We start from the raw sequence: 17,295 nt of genomic DNA on the forward strand, positions 1-17,295 counted from the left end.
GGGGGGGGTGTGGGTGAGGGGGGGGGGGGGGGGAAATGCCGGCATAATTTGTCGTAGGGGATGGGGGTAAGGAGAACGTTGGCGATGATTGTCGGGGTGGGGATGGAAGGGAGAGGAATGCTGGTGATGATTGTTGGGGGGGGGGGGGGTGGTGGTGGTGGTTTCTGATGATAATTGAGGGGCGGTGGAGGAGGGGAATGGCAGCAATGATTGATGGGGGAAGGGGGTATGCTGGCGATGATTGTTTGGGAGAGGGGGGGGTGGCCGGGTTTGCGGGTGATGATTGTCGGGGTAGGGGTTGGGAGGGGAATGCCGGTAATGATTGTGGTGGGGAGGGGGGGCAGGGAAGGGCAGCCCCCCCCAATAACCCCATGGTAGGGGCTGGGAGCTGTTAAATTTCAGTGCTGATGGTGCCGTCCTGTGATCACCCTCACTCGGGGCTCAAAATACTTCCCTTTGTTTTCAACTTATGGCAACAAAGATGCCTCTTAAATAAAATTATTGGCCTTGAAATTCCAAACAGAGTTGCACTGTTGTGTCTGTAACGGCTTGGGGAGTTTTTTTACAATAAACTTTGTGGTGTAGCTCATTTTTGATTTAATTCCTAAAGGGTCCAGCTGCAACTTTAAAATTATTCCTCCGTTGTCTTGATTCTCCCATCAGAGGAAATGCTTTCTCTGTAGCTACATTATGGAGCCTCTTTATCAATTTAAAATACTTGATTCTATTATTCATTAACCTTCTAGATTGAGTGGAATACAAACCAAGTTTTTGCAGCCTTTCCTCACAATTTAGCTCTTCAAGTCCTAGTATCATTTGGCGAAACTGCATGTTACCCCACATCAAAGCCAACATGTAATTCTTGATATTTGGTGCCCAAAACTGAATGCAATACTCCCGATTGCGTCTTACCAAGGCTCTGCATAACTTAATTATTTCTCATTTACTTTTGCATTCCAACATCCTCGGAAAAATCCCCGGTGGGAGGCGTGAATCCTGCCACGACGCCGGCTGCCGTATTCTCTGGCGCCATTTTTCAGGCGGGGGCAGGATCGCCGCCATGCCGGTCGGAGGCCGTTGACAGCGGCCCTCCCAGCGATTCTCCGGGCCCCGATGGGCTGAGCGACTGTTTTGGCCAGTCCTGCCGGCGTGAATCACTCAACTCATGCACCGGCGGGACTTGGCAGGTGAGTATGCGTGGGGGGATCTGACCCCGCAGGGGGCCCCACAGTGGCCTGGCCCGTGATCGGGGCCCACTGATCTGCGGGCAAGCTTTGTCCTGTGGGGGCACTTCTTCCTTCTGTGCAGGACCCCTGTAGGGCACCGCCATATTGCCCGGGGGCCGGCGTGGAGAAGGGAACCTCCTGCGCATGCGCGAAAATACATCAGCCGGTCCGTGCATGCGCTGAATCACGCCGGCCGTTCCTCGCATGCGTGAACTCGCATCACAGCAGTGCCCGCTAGAGTGGCGCCAACCCCTCCGGCCTCAACCTAGCCCCCTAGAAAGGTGAGAATTCCTCACCTTGGGAGGCCATTGACGCTGGTTTTCCCACCGGCGAGGGGACTTAGTCCCCAGAAGGGAGGATCCCGGCCCCTATCTCTGTAACCCCACCTAACCTGGACATCTTTGGGCACTAAGTGGCAATTTTAGCTTGGCCAATTTACCTAACCAGCACATCTTTTGGACAGAGGGAGGAAACTGGAGCACCCAGAGGAAATCCACACTGACATGAGGAGAACTTGCAAACTCCACACAGGTAGTCACTCGAGGCCGAAATCGAATCTCGGTCACTGGTGCTGTGAGGCAGTAGTGCTAACCACTGTGCCACCGTGCCACCCAACATGGCTATTTTCTCAATCAAGGATTCTACTTCACCGTGGTTGATAGTGTTTGTTCCATTTCCTGCACTTCTGCTCTCAGCCCTTCCTCTCTCTCCCAGAACCACGATATAGACCTCACCAGGATGCTGTTTAGCAGGTATAATGGTACCTCAGTGTGGTAGTCATCACTGTTGTATTATATTGTATATACTGCACTGCTTACGAGGTTATTACGGTAAGGCCCCTGTACTACAGGTATGGGGGTAGTTCCCTGCCTGCTGGCTCCGTCCAGTAGGCGGAGTATAAATGTGTGTGCTCTCCGAACTGCAGCCATTTCGGCAGCAGCTGTAGGAGGCCACACATCTCTGTGTAATAAAGCCTCGATTACTCTCTACTCTCGTCTCGTCGTAATTGATAGTGCATCACTCAGGAAGGTCTCCCAGGCCATTAGATCCCCCTGGGGTGGTTGGGACAGGGCAGGGTGGTACCCTGGTACTCCCCTGGCACTTGGCCATTTGGCCCTGCCAGCCTGGCATCCTGGCTGGGTGCTTGGCACTGCCAGGGTGCAAAGGGCACTGCCAGGGTGCTCAGTGCCAAGGTGGCACTGCCAGGGGTCAGGCAGAGGGGGGCCCCCCCAAGGTTGGGAGAGGTGCGTCAAAACAGTTTGGGTCAGGGGGAAAGATCGTGGCAGCCTTACAAAATGGTGCTCTGATGTGCGAGGAGCCTTTCCTGCTGATGAGCTTCAGCACGCCAGCAGGAAATCCCCCTAAGTGTGGCCTCAGTGGGGAGAAACTCCCCGAAGCCAAAAAACAGCGAAGTACTATTGGACAGCGGGGTGTTTCTCGGTACTGCAGCCACCGAGAAACACTAAGTTAATCCCGCCGTTCAGCAGACTTTAACTTGAGTCTGCTGAATTGCACCCATGACCAACCAGTTACAAATAAAAGCGTTGATCAAGAAAATAACTAAAACATGCACAAAAATACTTAAAGAATGAAGATAAAACTTTAATAACCCAACTAAAGTAATATTGCATTGAACTCTCAAAATCTTAGCATTTTTGATTTATTATTTGGAGAGAAAAAGGGACAATCAGTCCCTTTCCACAAGATAAACTAGCTTTTGATTGATCTGATAAACCAATGTGCAGACAATACCAGTGACTATTTTTTTTTATGACCAATGATTATCTCTATACTTGTCAGCATTCAGAATGTTTTATCAGTGAAAGAATGCAAATGTTGAAAGCAGTCTGCACTTGATAAGCCAGCATATGTAATTTTTTGTAAAGTATAAACTGCACCTTCTTCAGTATTCTGAACAGCATTTATCGTTTGGGCTGGATCGAAGGCACTTGGAAATGGACTAATTTCGATGTTCTGAAAAATAAATATGAATTTACAACCTCTAAGTTATGATTGCAACTGTAGTAACAATAATTTTACAAAATTACCATGAAATTTTGGTCTGTATATTTCTCTTTCTAAGATCCTTAGAGCAATTAATGGTGATGGATTACCAGAGAATTCAAAAAGTGCAAACAGCTACAATCAATTTACTTTCTATTTTAGGGATATTATAAAGCTTTCTCTTGTACATCCGATGACAAAGGTGTGTAGGTTAGATGGATTGGCCTTGCTAAATTGCCCCTTAGTGTCCAAAGATGTGTAGGTTAGGTAGATTGGCCATGCTAAATTGCCTCTTAGTGTCCAAAGATGTGCAGATTAGGTGGGGCTAAGGGGATCAGGTGGAGAGTGGGCCTAGTCGGGTGTTCTTTCAGAAGGTCGATCCAGATTTGATGGGCTAAATGGCCTTCTTCTGCACTATATGGATTCTATGGACTGTAAAAAATAGAAATCAAGGATAGCAAAGTAATCAATTTGCAACAAATTTGGGAAGATTTTATTTGCCCTGCTTCTAACACAAATAATCATATGCTCAACACAAATACTATTTTATTTAGTATTTTGATTGTGGAAAATTTGCATTAATGTTGCTTGGTGATGAGATAATTTTAAATACATTTCTGACATAGATTTGCATTGTACAGCTAAAGTTGTAAAAGGTAAAAGACGTTACTATACATGCAGCGGGAAATTTAAAGTAACAATAAATTCCACCAAATTCCATTTGGATTAGGAACCCAGAAATACTTGTTATAGAAATCTATAAGTTTAGAGACTATTTATGTTCACAAGGCTGGAAGTGCTGTGCTTAATTCCTCTGCATTGCAAATAATCTGCATTTCCGTTATGATGTGGTAATGATATCGGCTCTATTTCCAGATCACATCTTGATTTTTCACCATACTCCTTTGGCTTTCAAATCATCTCCCTTCACACTTGGGTGATTTTGAAGTTGTCAGCTGAAAATTGACAGCAGTTAACTCTGTTTGAAGTAGTCCAGAAGCTGCCAATCAAAGCTTGATGTTTATAAATACAGAAGTTAGTGCACTTTAGAGTTACGCCACTGTGAAGGGAGATGAATGGAACAATGCTGACAGCTATGTGTGTGTGGAAGCTATCAATCACAGGCTAGTAAAATCAATATCAAATATAAATGAATGAATGACTTGCAGATCAAAGATTGGAGGGGGTTTAAATCCAGCTGACTGGTTTTCGCTTTCCAGGAATTGACACGCGGTGCTTCCTCTTTCTGAGCCAGCAGGTGTATTGCCCAGGTAAGTGTTAAAGCAGTTAGGTTTTTTCATTGCCTCTGCCTGGACTGCTCTCTAGCTTCCAGACAGGGCTCTATTTTCTGGAGGATCTGTGGGGGGGGGTCTCTTTATTTAACGGGTTCCTGTGTGTGTGTGCGGGGGGGGGGCACGTCATCATCCCTGTACTGGGAGAGGGTGGGGGGGGGGGGGGTAGGGAAGGAACCCGGGAAATCTGGGGGCAAGGGCTGAAATGTGATGTGGAGGGGGGGTGAAGTGGTGCCAGCCGCGGGACCTTGCTATCAGGCCACCCGGTCAAAATGGCGGTCCCTAGGAATCTCTTGCAATGCTCACCATGCATACATTTGCAAGACTAAGGATTGGAATTGCTTCATATTTGCGCTCAGGTGCAATTTAGCTCTGGCGGGAGAACAATTTCACCCAATGCTATCAGACAAGTACCCAAAAGCCAAGGCTAAAGCTCTGTAAACAGGAGTTCAAATGTCACCAAGGCAGCTCGGGAATTTAATTTAAAAAAATGAATCAATCTGGAATAAAATGCTCATCCTAATAATAATGATCGTAAAATCACCAGATTGTGTAAAAAGCCATCTGGTTCATAAATGTCTTGTAGGAAAGGTAATCTTCCATCCTTATCCAGTCTGGCCTACATGTAACTCCAGAATCACAGTAATGTGGCTGGCTCTCCACTCCACTCAGATATAAAACCGTGAAAGAAAATTTGAAAATGATTAAAATCAGACACCATACAGCATCAACTTAGGTAAACGGCAGAAACAGCAAAAACAGATACTGTCCAGGCGATCCTACAAAGACCATTTCATCAATATCTGGACAATTATAACATCAATCATATTATTAGAACACAGAAGCATAGAAAGTGGGCATTCAACCCGCTGTGTCTGCACCAAACTCTCTGCAAGGGCTGCTCAGTTAATCCTGGGCGCAATTCAGCGGAAAAATCGCAAACTCAAATTGGGTGAGTTTGGCTGGGTTTTATAGCGTTACAAAGATACATAGAAGATAGGAGCAGGAGGAGGCCTTTTGGCCTTTGAGCCTGCTCCTCCATTTATCATGATCATGGCTGATCATCCAACTCCATAGCCTAATCTTGCTTTCTCCCCATAGCCTTTGATCCCATTCTCTCCAAGTGCTATATCTAGCCGCCTCTTGAATGTATTCAATGTTTTAGCATCAACTACTTCCTGGGGTAATGCATTCCACGGGCTCACCACTCTTTGGGTGAAGAAATGTCTCCTCATCTCTGTCCAAAATGGTTTACCCATAATCCTCAGACTGTGACCCCTGGTTCTGGATACACCCATCATTGGTAACATCTTCCCTGCATCTACCCTGTCTCCTCCTGTTAGAATTTTATAAGCCTCTATGAGATCCCCCCTCATTCTTCTGAACTCCAGCGAGAACAATCCCAACCTAGTCAATCTCTCATATGACATCCCTGGAATCAGTCTGGTAAACCTTCGCTGCACTTCCTCAGAAAAGGAGACCAAAACTGCACACAATATTCTAGTGTGGCCTCACGAAGGCCCTGTCTAATTGTCGCAACACATCCCTGCTTCTGTACTCGAAACCTCTCGCAATGAAGACCTACATAACATTAGCCTTCTTTACCACCTGCTGCACCTACATGCTTACCTTCAGCGACTGGTTCACAAGGATACCCAGGTCCCACTGCACACTCCCCTCTCCCAATTTACAACCATTCACGTAGTAATCTGCCTTCCCAAATAGTAATATTTGCTTCCAAAATGAATAGCCTCACACTTATCCAAATTATACTGTATCTGCCATTGATTTGCCCACTTGCCCAACCTGTCCAAATCATGCTGTAGGATCCTTGCATCCTCATCACAGTTCACCCTCCTACCCAACTTGGTATCATCTGCAAACTTTGAGATGCTGCATTTTGTTCCCTCATCCAATTCATTCATATATATTGTGAATAGCTGGGGTCCCAGCAATGATCCCTGTGGCAGCCCACTAGTCACTACCTGCCAATTTGAAAAATTGGCTGCGTCAGAGAGATTGCTGCCTGTTTTCAACTGCACTTAGTCCCAAAAATGAGCCCGCATGTGAATCTCACATTTCCTGGCTCCCTCACCATCTGATTCGCCCAACACATGCCTCAGATGCTCGCTGCTACAAGGGTGAGGTGCTTTCAAACAGTCCCTCGGGGGGGGGGATTCAGAAGAACTAGAGACCGCTGTAGTCTCTTTGGTGGCAGGCTCCAGCACCCCCCCCCCCCCCCCCCCCCCTTCCCTCCCTCCCTTAAGGTGCCCTGTTTCTGGCGTTTACCTAGGTTGATGCTGTATGGTGTCTGATTTTAATCAAGTACGAGGATGGCAGCGCGCAGAGCTGTTCCTTGCTTTGGTGTTACCAACCTGACCAGGCTTCTAGATGTGGATGAGGGGCAGGGCACTTGTTGCCCCGAGGGGGTCAGAGAACGAGTAGCAGGGTCAGCAGTGCTGCCTGGGAAGCTGCCGGCAGCATGACCAGGAGGACGTCGTCCAATATTGGAAGAAGATGAATGACCTCCAATGACCTGCAAGGGTAAGTTACCACCACTCTCCTGGCATCAGTTCCATCTGCCACCCCTCAAATTCCCAAACACCCCCATCTCCCTCCCCAATCGACTGGCTGACAGCTCACACACTCCCAACATCCGATCTTCAAGCTTGTTCCTCAGAATCCCTTGCACCCATCAACACAAGCCCTTCATGTCCAGGTGTGGTCCCCAAACATGCCACCTGATATAGATACTCCTGATCCATCAAGCATGTGACTCATAATGTCTTCTCTTTGTACCCGCAGGAGAAGATAGCCCCCAATCAGAGGGAAAGTGTAAAAACGGGAGAGGAATCCCAGAGATCCGAGTCCTCACTTCCTTTGAGGAATGGGCCCTGGAGATGGCGGGGTTGCCTGAAGAGAGAGCAATGACTGTCAGCAAGATCGGCCTGCGCCAGAGAGGAGGGTCCATTGTCCCTTCACCCAGATGATCTGTCTTAAGTGAGTTGATGATGTCAGACAAAAATAACTTTTCCCTTGCACTCATGACCTGTCCATTGTCTTGCAGGATCTCTATCTGATGGGTCCGGGCCATTTGTAGTCATACCCTTCCCATCCTCCACCCAAGAGAACACTTTGGAGGAGAGCTCTGTAGATAATACCGGCAATGCATCACAGCTGTCACCTATGCCATCCACCAGTACAGAGACACACATCTTGGTGACGACATTAGTAGACCGGCTTCGGAGGCACTATCTGGTGAGCACCACATTGCTTCCGATGCACATCAGGTGGAGCCAGTAGACAACAGTGGGAGGGCTGCTGGATCCTAGGACACATCTGGGTCCCTACCAGGTGTCAAGTCTCTGGACAAGGTTCTCCGAGAGCTGATGCAGATGACAGGCTAGAGCCATAAGATTCAGGAATTGTGTCAGCGACATTCCAGCGACTGCAAGGCCGATCAGAGGAGTTCAAAAGTCTTCAGGCACAAGAGATGGTGCCTACAATGCATGGAACTCATGCCAACACTGATAGGGTGACGACCGCAGTGAGAAATATGGAGCACGTCATACGTGCCCTGAGTGGTGGTGTCCAAGGCATGTGACGACTATGGCTGTGGGCCTCGATGTCATGTCTCAGTCACAGTGGGGTGTGTCCCAGACGTAGGTGGACATTGCCGAGGCATTCCAGAGCGTGGTCCGTTCACTGAGGATCATTGCTGAGGGAATCGATACCATGGTGCAGACAATGGGCAGCCTCCACGGCTGGCAGAGCCAGATGATTCAGAGGTCTCTGGAGCTCCCTCCAGCTGCCCCTCCACACATGGCGTTCCCCCAGTGCCCTAGGGCACCTTAAGGGAGGGAGGGGGGGTGGGTGGGATTGCTGGAGCCCAACTTGCGGCCTGCCACTAAAGAGACTACGGCGGTCTCTAGTTCTTCTGAATCCCCCCCCCCCCCCCCCCCCGCCCCCACTCCTGACTGGCACATTTCAAGGGCAGCGGACAGAACAGGGTGACACGGCAACGTCTGTGACACCGGTAAGTTGACTCGGGCCCTCCAGAGGACGTCCGCCAAGGACATCAAAGGCCACAGGAGTGGAAAACAGCAGGTTGTCTCCACCTCTGATGTGCATTCTGTGGACACACTTAGATGCAGTAATAGACCACAGAAGATCAAGAAGAGAGAGCAGCAATGGCAAGGTCACTAGGGGGAATGAAAACCTTTCACATCAAAATGTTCACTATTAAAATTTGTCACTTCGGATACATGTGAAGCCTCTGTCAGGTTAATCTTCACAGCGGGTCTGCCCGCATCCACCCCCCCCCCCCCGACTCCCACCCCAGCACAGTGGTCCAAGTTTCAAAGCCCCCGATACAGAATCCATCATGAATCTAGGCGTGGGTACACTGTCAGTAGAAAGACAGGAGTCAGACTTTATCAGATCCGGAGGAGCACCAGAGCTTTCCTCACTCTCCTGCCTTGTACTGTGACCTGCTGATAGTGCCAACACAGGCCCATAACCCTCGAGTGATATTACACAGTTTCCTGGAGGGGGAGTGGGGTAGTCGGGTAGGGGACAGTGCGACAGGGTGGTGGGAGAAATGGGGGCGGGGATGTTGAGTTGATGGACACAGCCTCATCCTAGAAGAATCTGGAAATGATGGGGGCCTCCCTTGTCCCTCATCGCAGCCTGTGCTCCATCTTCCGGCTCCTCCTTAGGGTCATCCTCCAAGCAAACCTGGTCGGCCTCCTCCTCCTTCTCAGACGAGGCCGCATGCCCCTCTGGCTCCTCCTCCAGTATGTCACCCACTGCTGTGCATTATTGTGGAGAGCACAGCAGACCACCAAAAAGCATGAGGCACTCTGGAGGGGGGGGGGGGGGGGGGGTAGAATGGCACTGCCAGAGCGTTCCAGGCATGAAAACCGCATTTTCAGCAGCACGGGCAGCATGGTGGCGCAGTGGTTAGCACTGCTGCCTCATGGCGCCGAGGTCCCAGGTTCGATCCCGGCTCTGGGTCATTGTCCGTGCACATTCTCCCCGTGTTTGCGTGGGTTTTGCCCCCACAACCCAAAGATGTGCTGGGTAGGTGGATTGACCACGCTAAATTGTCCCTTAATTGGAAAAAATGAATTTATAAAATTTATAAAAATAATTAAATAAATAAATACCTTTTCAGCAGCCCAATGCAACGCTCAATGACAGCACAGGTGGCAATGTGGGCCTCATTGTATGGGTCCCCGCCTCGGTCTCAGGCTTCCGCACTGGCGTCTGTACAAGCGTCATCAGGCATGTCCTCAATGGGTATCCCTTTTCCCCCAAAGCCAAACCACCATCCTAGGGTGGTCCTCAAAGACACTGGGGATCTCCAAGTGCTCCAAGATGTAGATGTCATGCACGCTCAGAATCACAGAATCAGCCCATCTAGTCTGCACCGCCGCATGACCTGTCTACCTAATTCCATTTGCCAGCACTTGGTCCATAGCCCTGAATGTTATGACATGCCAAGTGCTTTTTCAGGTACTTTTTGAAGGATGTGAGGCGGTCTCCCTCTACCACCCTCCCAGACAGTGTATCCCAGACCGTCACCACCCTCTGGGTAAAAAAGATTTTCCTCAAATCCTCCCTAAAACTCTTGCCCCTCACCTTGAACTTGTGTCCCTTCGTAACTGACCCTTCAACTAAGGGGAACAGTTGCTCCCTATCCACCCTTACCAAGAGACCCAGAGGGTTTCCCACTTTATGGTGGTCTTCCCCTTATCAAGTTACCCTGTATCCCATGTGCATTTGCCTTCCTTATAAATCTCTCATGTGGGACCTTGTCAAAGGCTCCTATTGTAGCGGGCACACATGTGCATGATTCTGAGGTGCTCGTGCAGTCTCAATCCCTTCCTGTTAATATAGGGTACTCCTTGATGCCCCGGTGCTCGCAAGGCAACATCTGTGCCATTGATCACCCCTAGACCTGGGGTATCCCAGCATTTCATTTCATTTCATTTCAATGGCGGCGAAACATGCAGCCCAGGCATCCTGGTCCAGGTCGAAGGTGATGTAGTCTGATGCCCAGGCATACAGAACATCTGTCACCTCCCGGATGCACCTGTGGGCGGATGACTGCGATATGCCACACAGGTCGCCGCTGTAGCCCTGGAATAATATGGTGGCTGAAGGTTTAGGGCTGCGGTGACCTTCCTGACCACCGGGAGTGGGTGTCCTCCTCCTCCACGGGATGCCACATCCATGAAGACGTGGCATGGTGCCACACTGTATCCCCGTTGAGATGCATTCTTCTGCAGCATATGTTGTCCGTCAGTTCATAGAAGGACCAACGACGCCTGCACACCTGCCGTCGCTGGCCCTCCCTTCTGGTCCCCTCCTCAGCCTGATGGGCGGCCGAGACCTTAGGGTGTGCAGCGGCTCCCTGCACATGTGGTGCCACCTCTAGCTTGTGTTGTCGCTGCTGATTTCAACGGCATCTATCTGCCTTGGTTGCCACAAACACAGCGAGGGCAGCCTCCACAGAATCCACACCAGCAAGCATTTTTTTATCTAGGAGGAATTGGAGAAGGATAGAGACTGACATTTAGTTGGGGCTTCCAAACGGGGAACCTCAAATCCCCCAAGCCTCCCAACCCTTACCATGACGGTTCCGCCTTCTCTCAGAGTGCCATCAATGAGCCAGTTTGTTACGACAACCTGGGCTAGTGCGCCGTCAATTCCAGCTCACAGGCCCCGGAAACACAAACAAGTGAATTAACCAATAATTCATGTAAAGTTTCTAAGTTCTTTGGCCCTTGACTACTCCAATGACTTACAGACACCAGGGGCGGGATTCTCCGCAATCGGCGCAATGTCTGCCGACCGGCTCCAAAAACGGTGCAAATCATTCTGGCATCGCGCCGCCCCAAAGGTGCGTAAGTCTCCGCATCTTGAGGGGCCGAGCCCTCACCTTGAGGGGCTAGGCCCGCGCCGGACTGATTTCCACCCCGCCAGCTGGCAGGAAAGGCCTTTGGTGCCCCGCCAGCTGGCGCGAAACTGACTTTGCCGGGCGATGCATGCTCGGGAGCGTCAGCGGCCGCTCACGGCATCCCCGCGCATGCGCAGTGGAGGGGGTCTCTGCTGCCTCTGCCATGGTGGAGACCATGGCGAAGGCGGAAGGAAAAGAGTGCTCCCACGGCACAGGCCCGCCCGCGGATCGGTGGGCCCCGATCGCGGGCCAGGCCACCGTGGGGGCACCTCCCGGGGCCAGATCGCCCCGCGCCCCCCAGGACCCCGGAGCCCGCCTTGTCCCGCCGGTAAGAGAGGTGGTTTGATTCTCGCCGGCGGGACAGGCATTCCAGCAGCGGGACTTCGGCCCATCCGGGCCGGAGAATCGCCGGGGGGGGGGCCCACCACCAGCGTGGCGCGATTCCCGGCGAATATCCGGTGCCGGAGAATTCGGCAACCAGCAGGGGCGGGATTCACGCCAGCCCCCAGCGGGGGGTCGGAGAATCCCGCCCCAGATTTGTAAGTGAAACAGAACAACTGTTTATTTATAAGAAAAATAGTGATAAGACATGCAATAATTATGATAGAACAACGACCAGCTAATCTACTACTCGCCTCTTTTACCGTCCCACTCTTGACCCAAATACACTTGGACAAAGACATGCAGAAGGAGGGTTAAGATAATTGGAATTGTGACTTCCGGTGGCGACATGTAGGAGGAGGTCGCATGTAGGAGGAGGTCGCATGTAGGAGGAGGTCGCATGTTGGATGGTTCCTGCTCGATGCTTGAATTTTTAGAATTTAATGCCCGATCCCAGGGGAATCTTTGGTTAAATAAGTGCAGGAAGACATAAGGAAGAAAGATGTCCAAAACCCATAAGAAAGCTGCCGTGAAGAAGGGGGCGAATGAAAGTTCACCGAGTGAAAGGATTGGCTCGGCAATTGAAAGGATGGCGGGGTCTGGGTCGCTGGGTGGGGCTGCACTGTTCATAACAGAAAAGATGACCGAGGTGATGGTTGTGGAGCTTGAAAAACAGTTCACAAAGCACATGGAGGTGATGAGGAAGGAGATGATGGCGGTATTGAAGGTGCTGGTGGAGGAGGCGATTGCCCTGGTGAGGGCGGTGGTGTCGAGGACATCAGCCGAGGTGCGGGAGCAGGGTGAAAAACTGAAGGGAGTGGAAGAGGCCTTGTCGCAACACAGTGATCAACTCACCTTGACGGGTGAGGAGCAACAGAGGGTGGTGGAGGCCAACAAGGCTCTGCGAGCCAAAGTGGAGGACCTGGAAAACAGATCTACCCGGCAAAATCTGAGGATCGTGGGCCTGCCGGAAAGGATAGAGAGCCCGAGACCAAAGGAGTATTTTGCCAAGACTTTTATTTCGAGACGATGGAAGGTGTGAACGCGTTTGTGAAGGCAGAAGGACTGGGGCAGAAGTGAGAAATGCGACTGAGGATTGGTCTTGGACTGAGGGGAGGGGGGAGTGGAGGAGTGTATGTAGCTTTGTTTTTCACTACATATTGTTATATGTGCTAAATGAGTTGAAGTTGCCTATTTGGACAAAGTAAGAGTTGGGAATTTTCTTTTGCAATGATGGTTCTTTGGGGTTTGTGTGTTTACACTGGGGTTGTGTGTTGAAGGGGATTTCTTTGTTTTCCTGGGACCGGGCAGCGGGGAGGGGATTGGAGGGGACTGAGGCCTGGGCAGGGGCCTCCACGCTTTCTAGTTTAGGCTGGTCAGAGAACGGGTGTGTCGTGGGGGAAGAGGCTGCGGCCATCAGAGCCTGCTAGAACAGGTTTTGATGAGCCTAGGTGGTGTGAAAGGTTGGGGGAGGGGATCGATAATGGTGAGGTGTTTTCGAGAGGAAGTGGATGGGAGGATTCTGGGAGGAGGGGGCTCAATGGCAACAATGGGATGGGGTGGGCCAAGCCCAGTGGGCAGGGCCTGGAGTTATGAGGATGGTAGATAGGAGGGGGGGGGGGGGAAAGAGTGGTGAAAGACCCCCGGTTATTTTGTTATGTGAGGGGTGCGTTGGAGGAAGGGTTTTCAGGGTCATCTCATGGGTAGTGCTCGTGAATGTGGAACCAGGGCCCCTAGAAGCCTTTCTCGGGGGGTTGGATCGGCTCGGGCGGCAGGCGCGTGAGGGGACGGATGTTAGCCTTTGCCTCGCTGAATGCCCGGAGGCGGGTCCTGTTGGGGTGGAGGTTAGCTTTTCCATCCTGTGACACGGTTTGCCGGGCCGGGGGGGGTGGGGGTGGGGAGAAGAGCTTGCTGGGCCGGGGGGGGGGACCTACTTGAATTTCTTTTGACTCTCGAGAAGGTAAAGTCTCAGCTGAAGGGGATGAAGGAAGGGTTTCATAATTCATGGGGGCTGTTTATTATGCTCTTCTGAGAATTGGTTGCCATTGAACATTAGGGGAATTGGGGTGGGGGGGGGGGTGGGGGAGGAGAGCGGGATGACGGTATTGTTGTCTTTGATTACACTGTTTATGGATTGATTGTTAATTTCTGTTTTTTTTTCACCTGGAATGTATATGTGGATGTTTTGGTCTGTATATTAAGTGTGGGGGGCAGTTTGCGTGTGGGGGATTGTTATTGTATTTGTTTTTGTTTGTTTTCTCTTTGGTTGTTTATTGATGAAAATGTTGAAAATGAGGAGAATAAAAAGATTTTTTAAAAAAAATCTAGGAACTAAAATATGAAATAGAAGATGCTTTGGATGTTGACGTCATTGCAGCGTCCATCACAGGACGCGGAGCAATTGAAATCAGCGGTTGGATTGCTAACAAGGATCTTCTGGCATAATATTCAGTCAGAATACCCAGGCTGTCGGATTCCCTCTGTGGAATCGCTTTAACTTTTATTAACCTGGGCCTTCACTCCCAAAGAACAGCCTCAGGCCTGTGTAATTCATATTTGTGTCTAACTCCACCAGAATGTCTACCATCCCTTCTGAGGTAACAGCAGAGATCCGCACACGAGATTTCCAAAACAAGTTTTTTTAACAACTGATCCTGCTTTCAGCTAGTGGCTTGTCTGGATTTCCGTAGGATTTTCCTCATCTCCCCTCAAACCCAGTTCTCAGCCTGATTTTCATTTTACTTGATTTCCAGTCTCACCAGAATGTTCTCCAGCTTTACTGAGGAGAAAACAGAATCTCCAATTGGGTGTTTGCAAGAGGCTTACCCTTTCTGGGAGAGAAACTCAAAAGAGTCCCCATCAGCTCTGAATTCAAAACTAAACTAAAAATGGAAACAGTCTCACAGAGGAAGAAACATATCAGAGAAAAATCTGGTCAATCCGCACAATTCATTGATAAGGCCCGGCAATCTGAAACAGTCCACTGGCCCATAGCCAATTCCATAGGGCAGCACGGTAGCACAAGTGGATAGCACTGTGGCTTTACAGCGCCAGGGTCCCAGGTTCGATTCCCCGCTGGGTCACTGTCTGTGCGGAGTCTGCACGTTCTCCCCGTGTCTGCGTGGGTTTCCTCCGGGTGCTCCAGTTTCCTCCCACAGTCCAAAGATGTGCAGTTTAGGTGGATTGGCCATGATATATTGCCCTTAGTGACCAAAAAGGTTAGGAGGGGTTACTGGGGCTGGTTTAGCACACTGAGCTAAATCGCTGACTTTTGAAGGAGACCAAGGCAGGCCAGCAGCACGGTCCAATTCCTGTACCAGCCTCCCCGAATAGGTGCCGGAATGTGGCGACTAGGGGCTTTTCACAGTAACTTCATTTGAAGCCTACTTGTGACAATAAGCGATTTTCATTTCATTTTCATTTTCATTTCATTTCATTCATATTGGGTTATGGGGATAGGGTGGAAGTGAGAGCTTAAGTGGGTCGGTGCAGACTTGATGGGCCGAATGGCCTCCTTTTGCACTGTATGTTTTATGTTCTAAGATGAGTCATTATTGGTGTCAGACCAAACAGCACATCCTGCTGGAGGTTCTTTTTTTCTAATTAAAAGGTGAAATCCATCTAAAAGGCAAAGGTCCCATTAACTATCCAGGTACAAAAATTGGAACAGCAAAATAACAGAAATTAACAAGGGACTGACAGGGATTAACAGGAGGATCCTTACAAGTTGTGCTGGCAAACCTTGCTCTGCAACCTCGCCCTCGACAACATCAGGAGCCCCTAGACCCCACTTATCTGCCGGGAGCATTAGGGAGGTCATGCTCAGCTACCCTCCAGACACCTATCCTTTGGCTGCGAGAGGACCCATAGTGGTGAAGCCTTGCTCTTTAGTGTTTGATTGTTGGCAGCTGCCTATATGATGCTGACACTCCTCGAGAACAGGCACACTGTTCAGGCATCAAAGTTTGCTGGACATGCAGTGCACTAATCATCCTCTGAGACATGTGTTTGTGAACGTGAAGTGCTCTTGCAAATAACAAGGCCAATTCATCCTTTGAAATAGCCTTCAGATGTGAAGCTAGAGGCTGCTCACATTCAAAGGGGGTGAAATTGACTTTCAGAAGAGAAGCTGCAGTAGGGCTCTGTCCTAGGAGAGTTTGGTAGGACAGACAGGTTGCAGCTGTGGTTCCCCCTGTTATGAGAATATTTAAAGATGGCTTGAAAGCCTCACAGATGCAAAGCCCCTCAACAACCCCAGGCACAATGGCGACCCCTTACCTGGACTCCTCCAGCCCCTCGAACAAACCCAACGCCCCTGACTGCACTCCCACACCCCTTAAAGTGGGTGCCCGTGAGCTGCATGCCAGTAAATGAAAAGGGCTACTCACCTCCTCACTTCCCCTCAGTAATCATTGTGCCAGCTTCACATTTTAGAAAGGGAGTACTAAACAATGCCTGCGTGACTTCTCGATGGGCAGTCGGATAACTCCTGGGAGGATGCTGCATTTGAGTTCAATCTTGTTCATGAGATTAAAATGAATGCAAATTAGGGTTAATGATATTCTCACTATTTTTGGGTAAGACCTGGAATTCGCCATCAGGTGCGGGTTGGGTGAATCACAAAATGGTTTGGCGCAAACCTTGATTTTGCCTTCTCCCGCTATTCACCCAGCATGCCGGGTGGATGTCGTGGCCCCATCTCCCTGCCTTTTTCCCACACACGTGTATAATTTCCCTTTTCAAATATCCATTAATTGTTTGAAAGCAACGATTGAATATGCCTCCACTACATTATCAGTTACTGCATTCCAGATACAACTCACTCACTCATTTCGTCTCTGGTTCTTCTGCCAATCACTTGAAATTGGTTTTGTCTGGTTCTCAACCATTTGCCACTGGGAATAGTTTCTCTCGATCTACTCTGTCCAGACCCCTCATGAATTTCAAAGCATCAATCAAATCTCTTCTTAACCTTCTCCTCTCCAAAGAGTAGAGCCCCAGTTTGGTCAACCTATCCGATCTCAAACTGAAGTCTCCCATCCAGAGTATCATTCTCATAAATCTTTTCTACACCCTCTCCAATGCTTCACATCTTTCCTAAAGTGTGACACCCACTATTGGACATGATAATCCAGTTCAGGCAAAACCAGTGCTTTACAAAGGTTCACATAACGTAATTGTTTTTGCACTCTTTGCCTCTATTTACAAAACTAAAGATCCATTCCGAGATTTTCTGCCCTGGAGACTAATTGCTCCCACCAGTGGAGAATTAGGACTGGTTTCTGCTGGCGTTGGGAGTGGAACCCAGGTGCGTGTCTCACTCCTTAACCATGCAAATAACTGCATGGTGGAGAGCTCGCTGGACACCAGTAGAATCCTGGTGTCAGGCGGCCATTTTAAGCAGGCCACCAGGTCCCGAGGTTAGGTA

The 17,295-nt window shown here is 49.8% G+C and overlaps 1 protein-coding gene across 5 annotated transcripts in view; it reads right to left on the reverse strand.

The window, feature by feature from the left end:
* cep126 (centrosomal protein 126) overlaps nt 1-17,295 on the reverse strand; it is a 253,245-nt gene that overhangs the window by 25,883 nt on the left and 210,067 nt on the right. For all 5 annotated transcript variants that reach the window (XM_072476359.1, XM_072476358.1, XM_072476360.1 and 2 more), the window contains one exon: nt 3,125-3,200. In XM_072476359.1, coding sequence (XP_072332460.1) covers nt 3,125-3,200 — 76 coding nt within the window. The remainder of the gene's footprint in view (nt 1-3,124; nt 3,201-17,295) is intronic.

Source organism: Scyliorhinus torazame, chromosome 15 (assembly GCF_047496885.1).
Source record: "Scyliorhinus torazame isolate Kashiwa2021f chromosome 15, sScyTor2.1, whole genome shotgun sequence".
NCBI classification, from domain to species: Eukaryota; Metazoa; Chordata; class Chondrichthyes; order Carcharhiniformes; family Scyliorhinidae; genus Scyliorhinus; species Scyliorhinus torazame.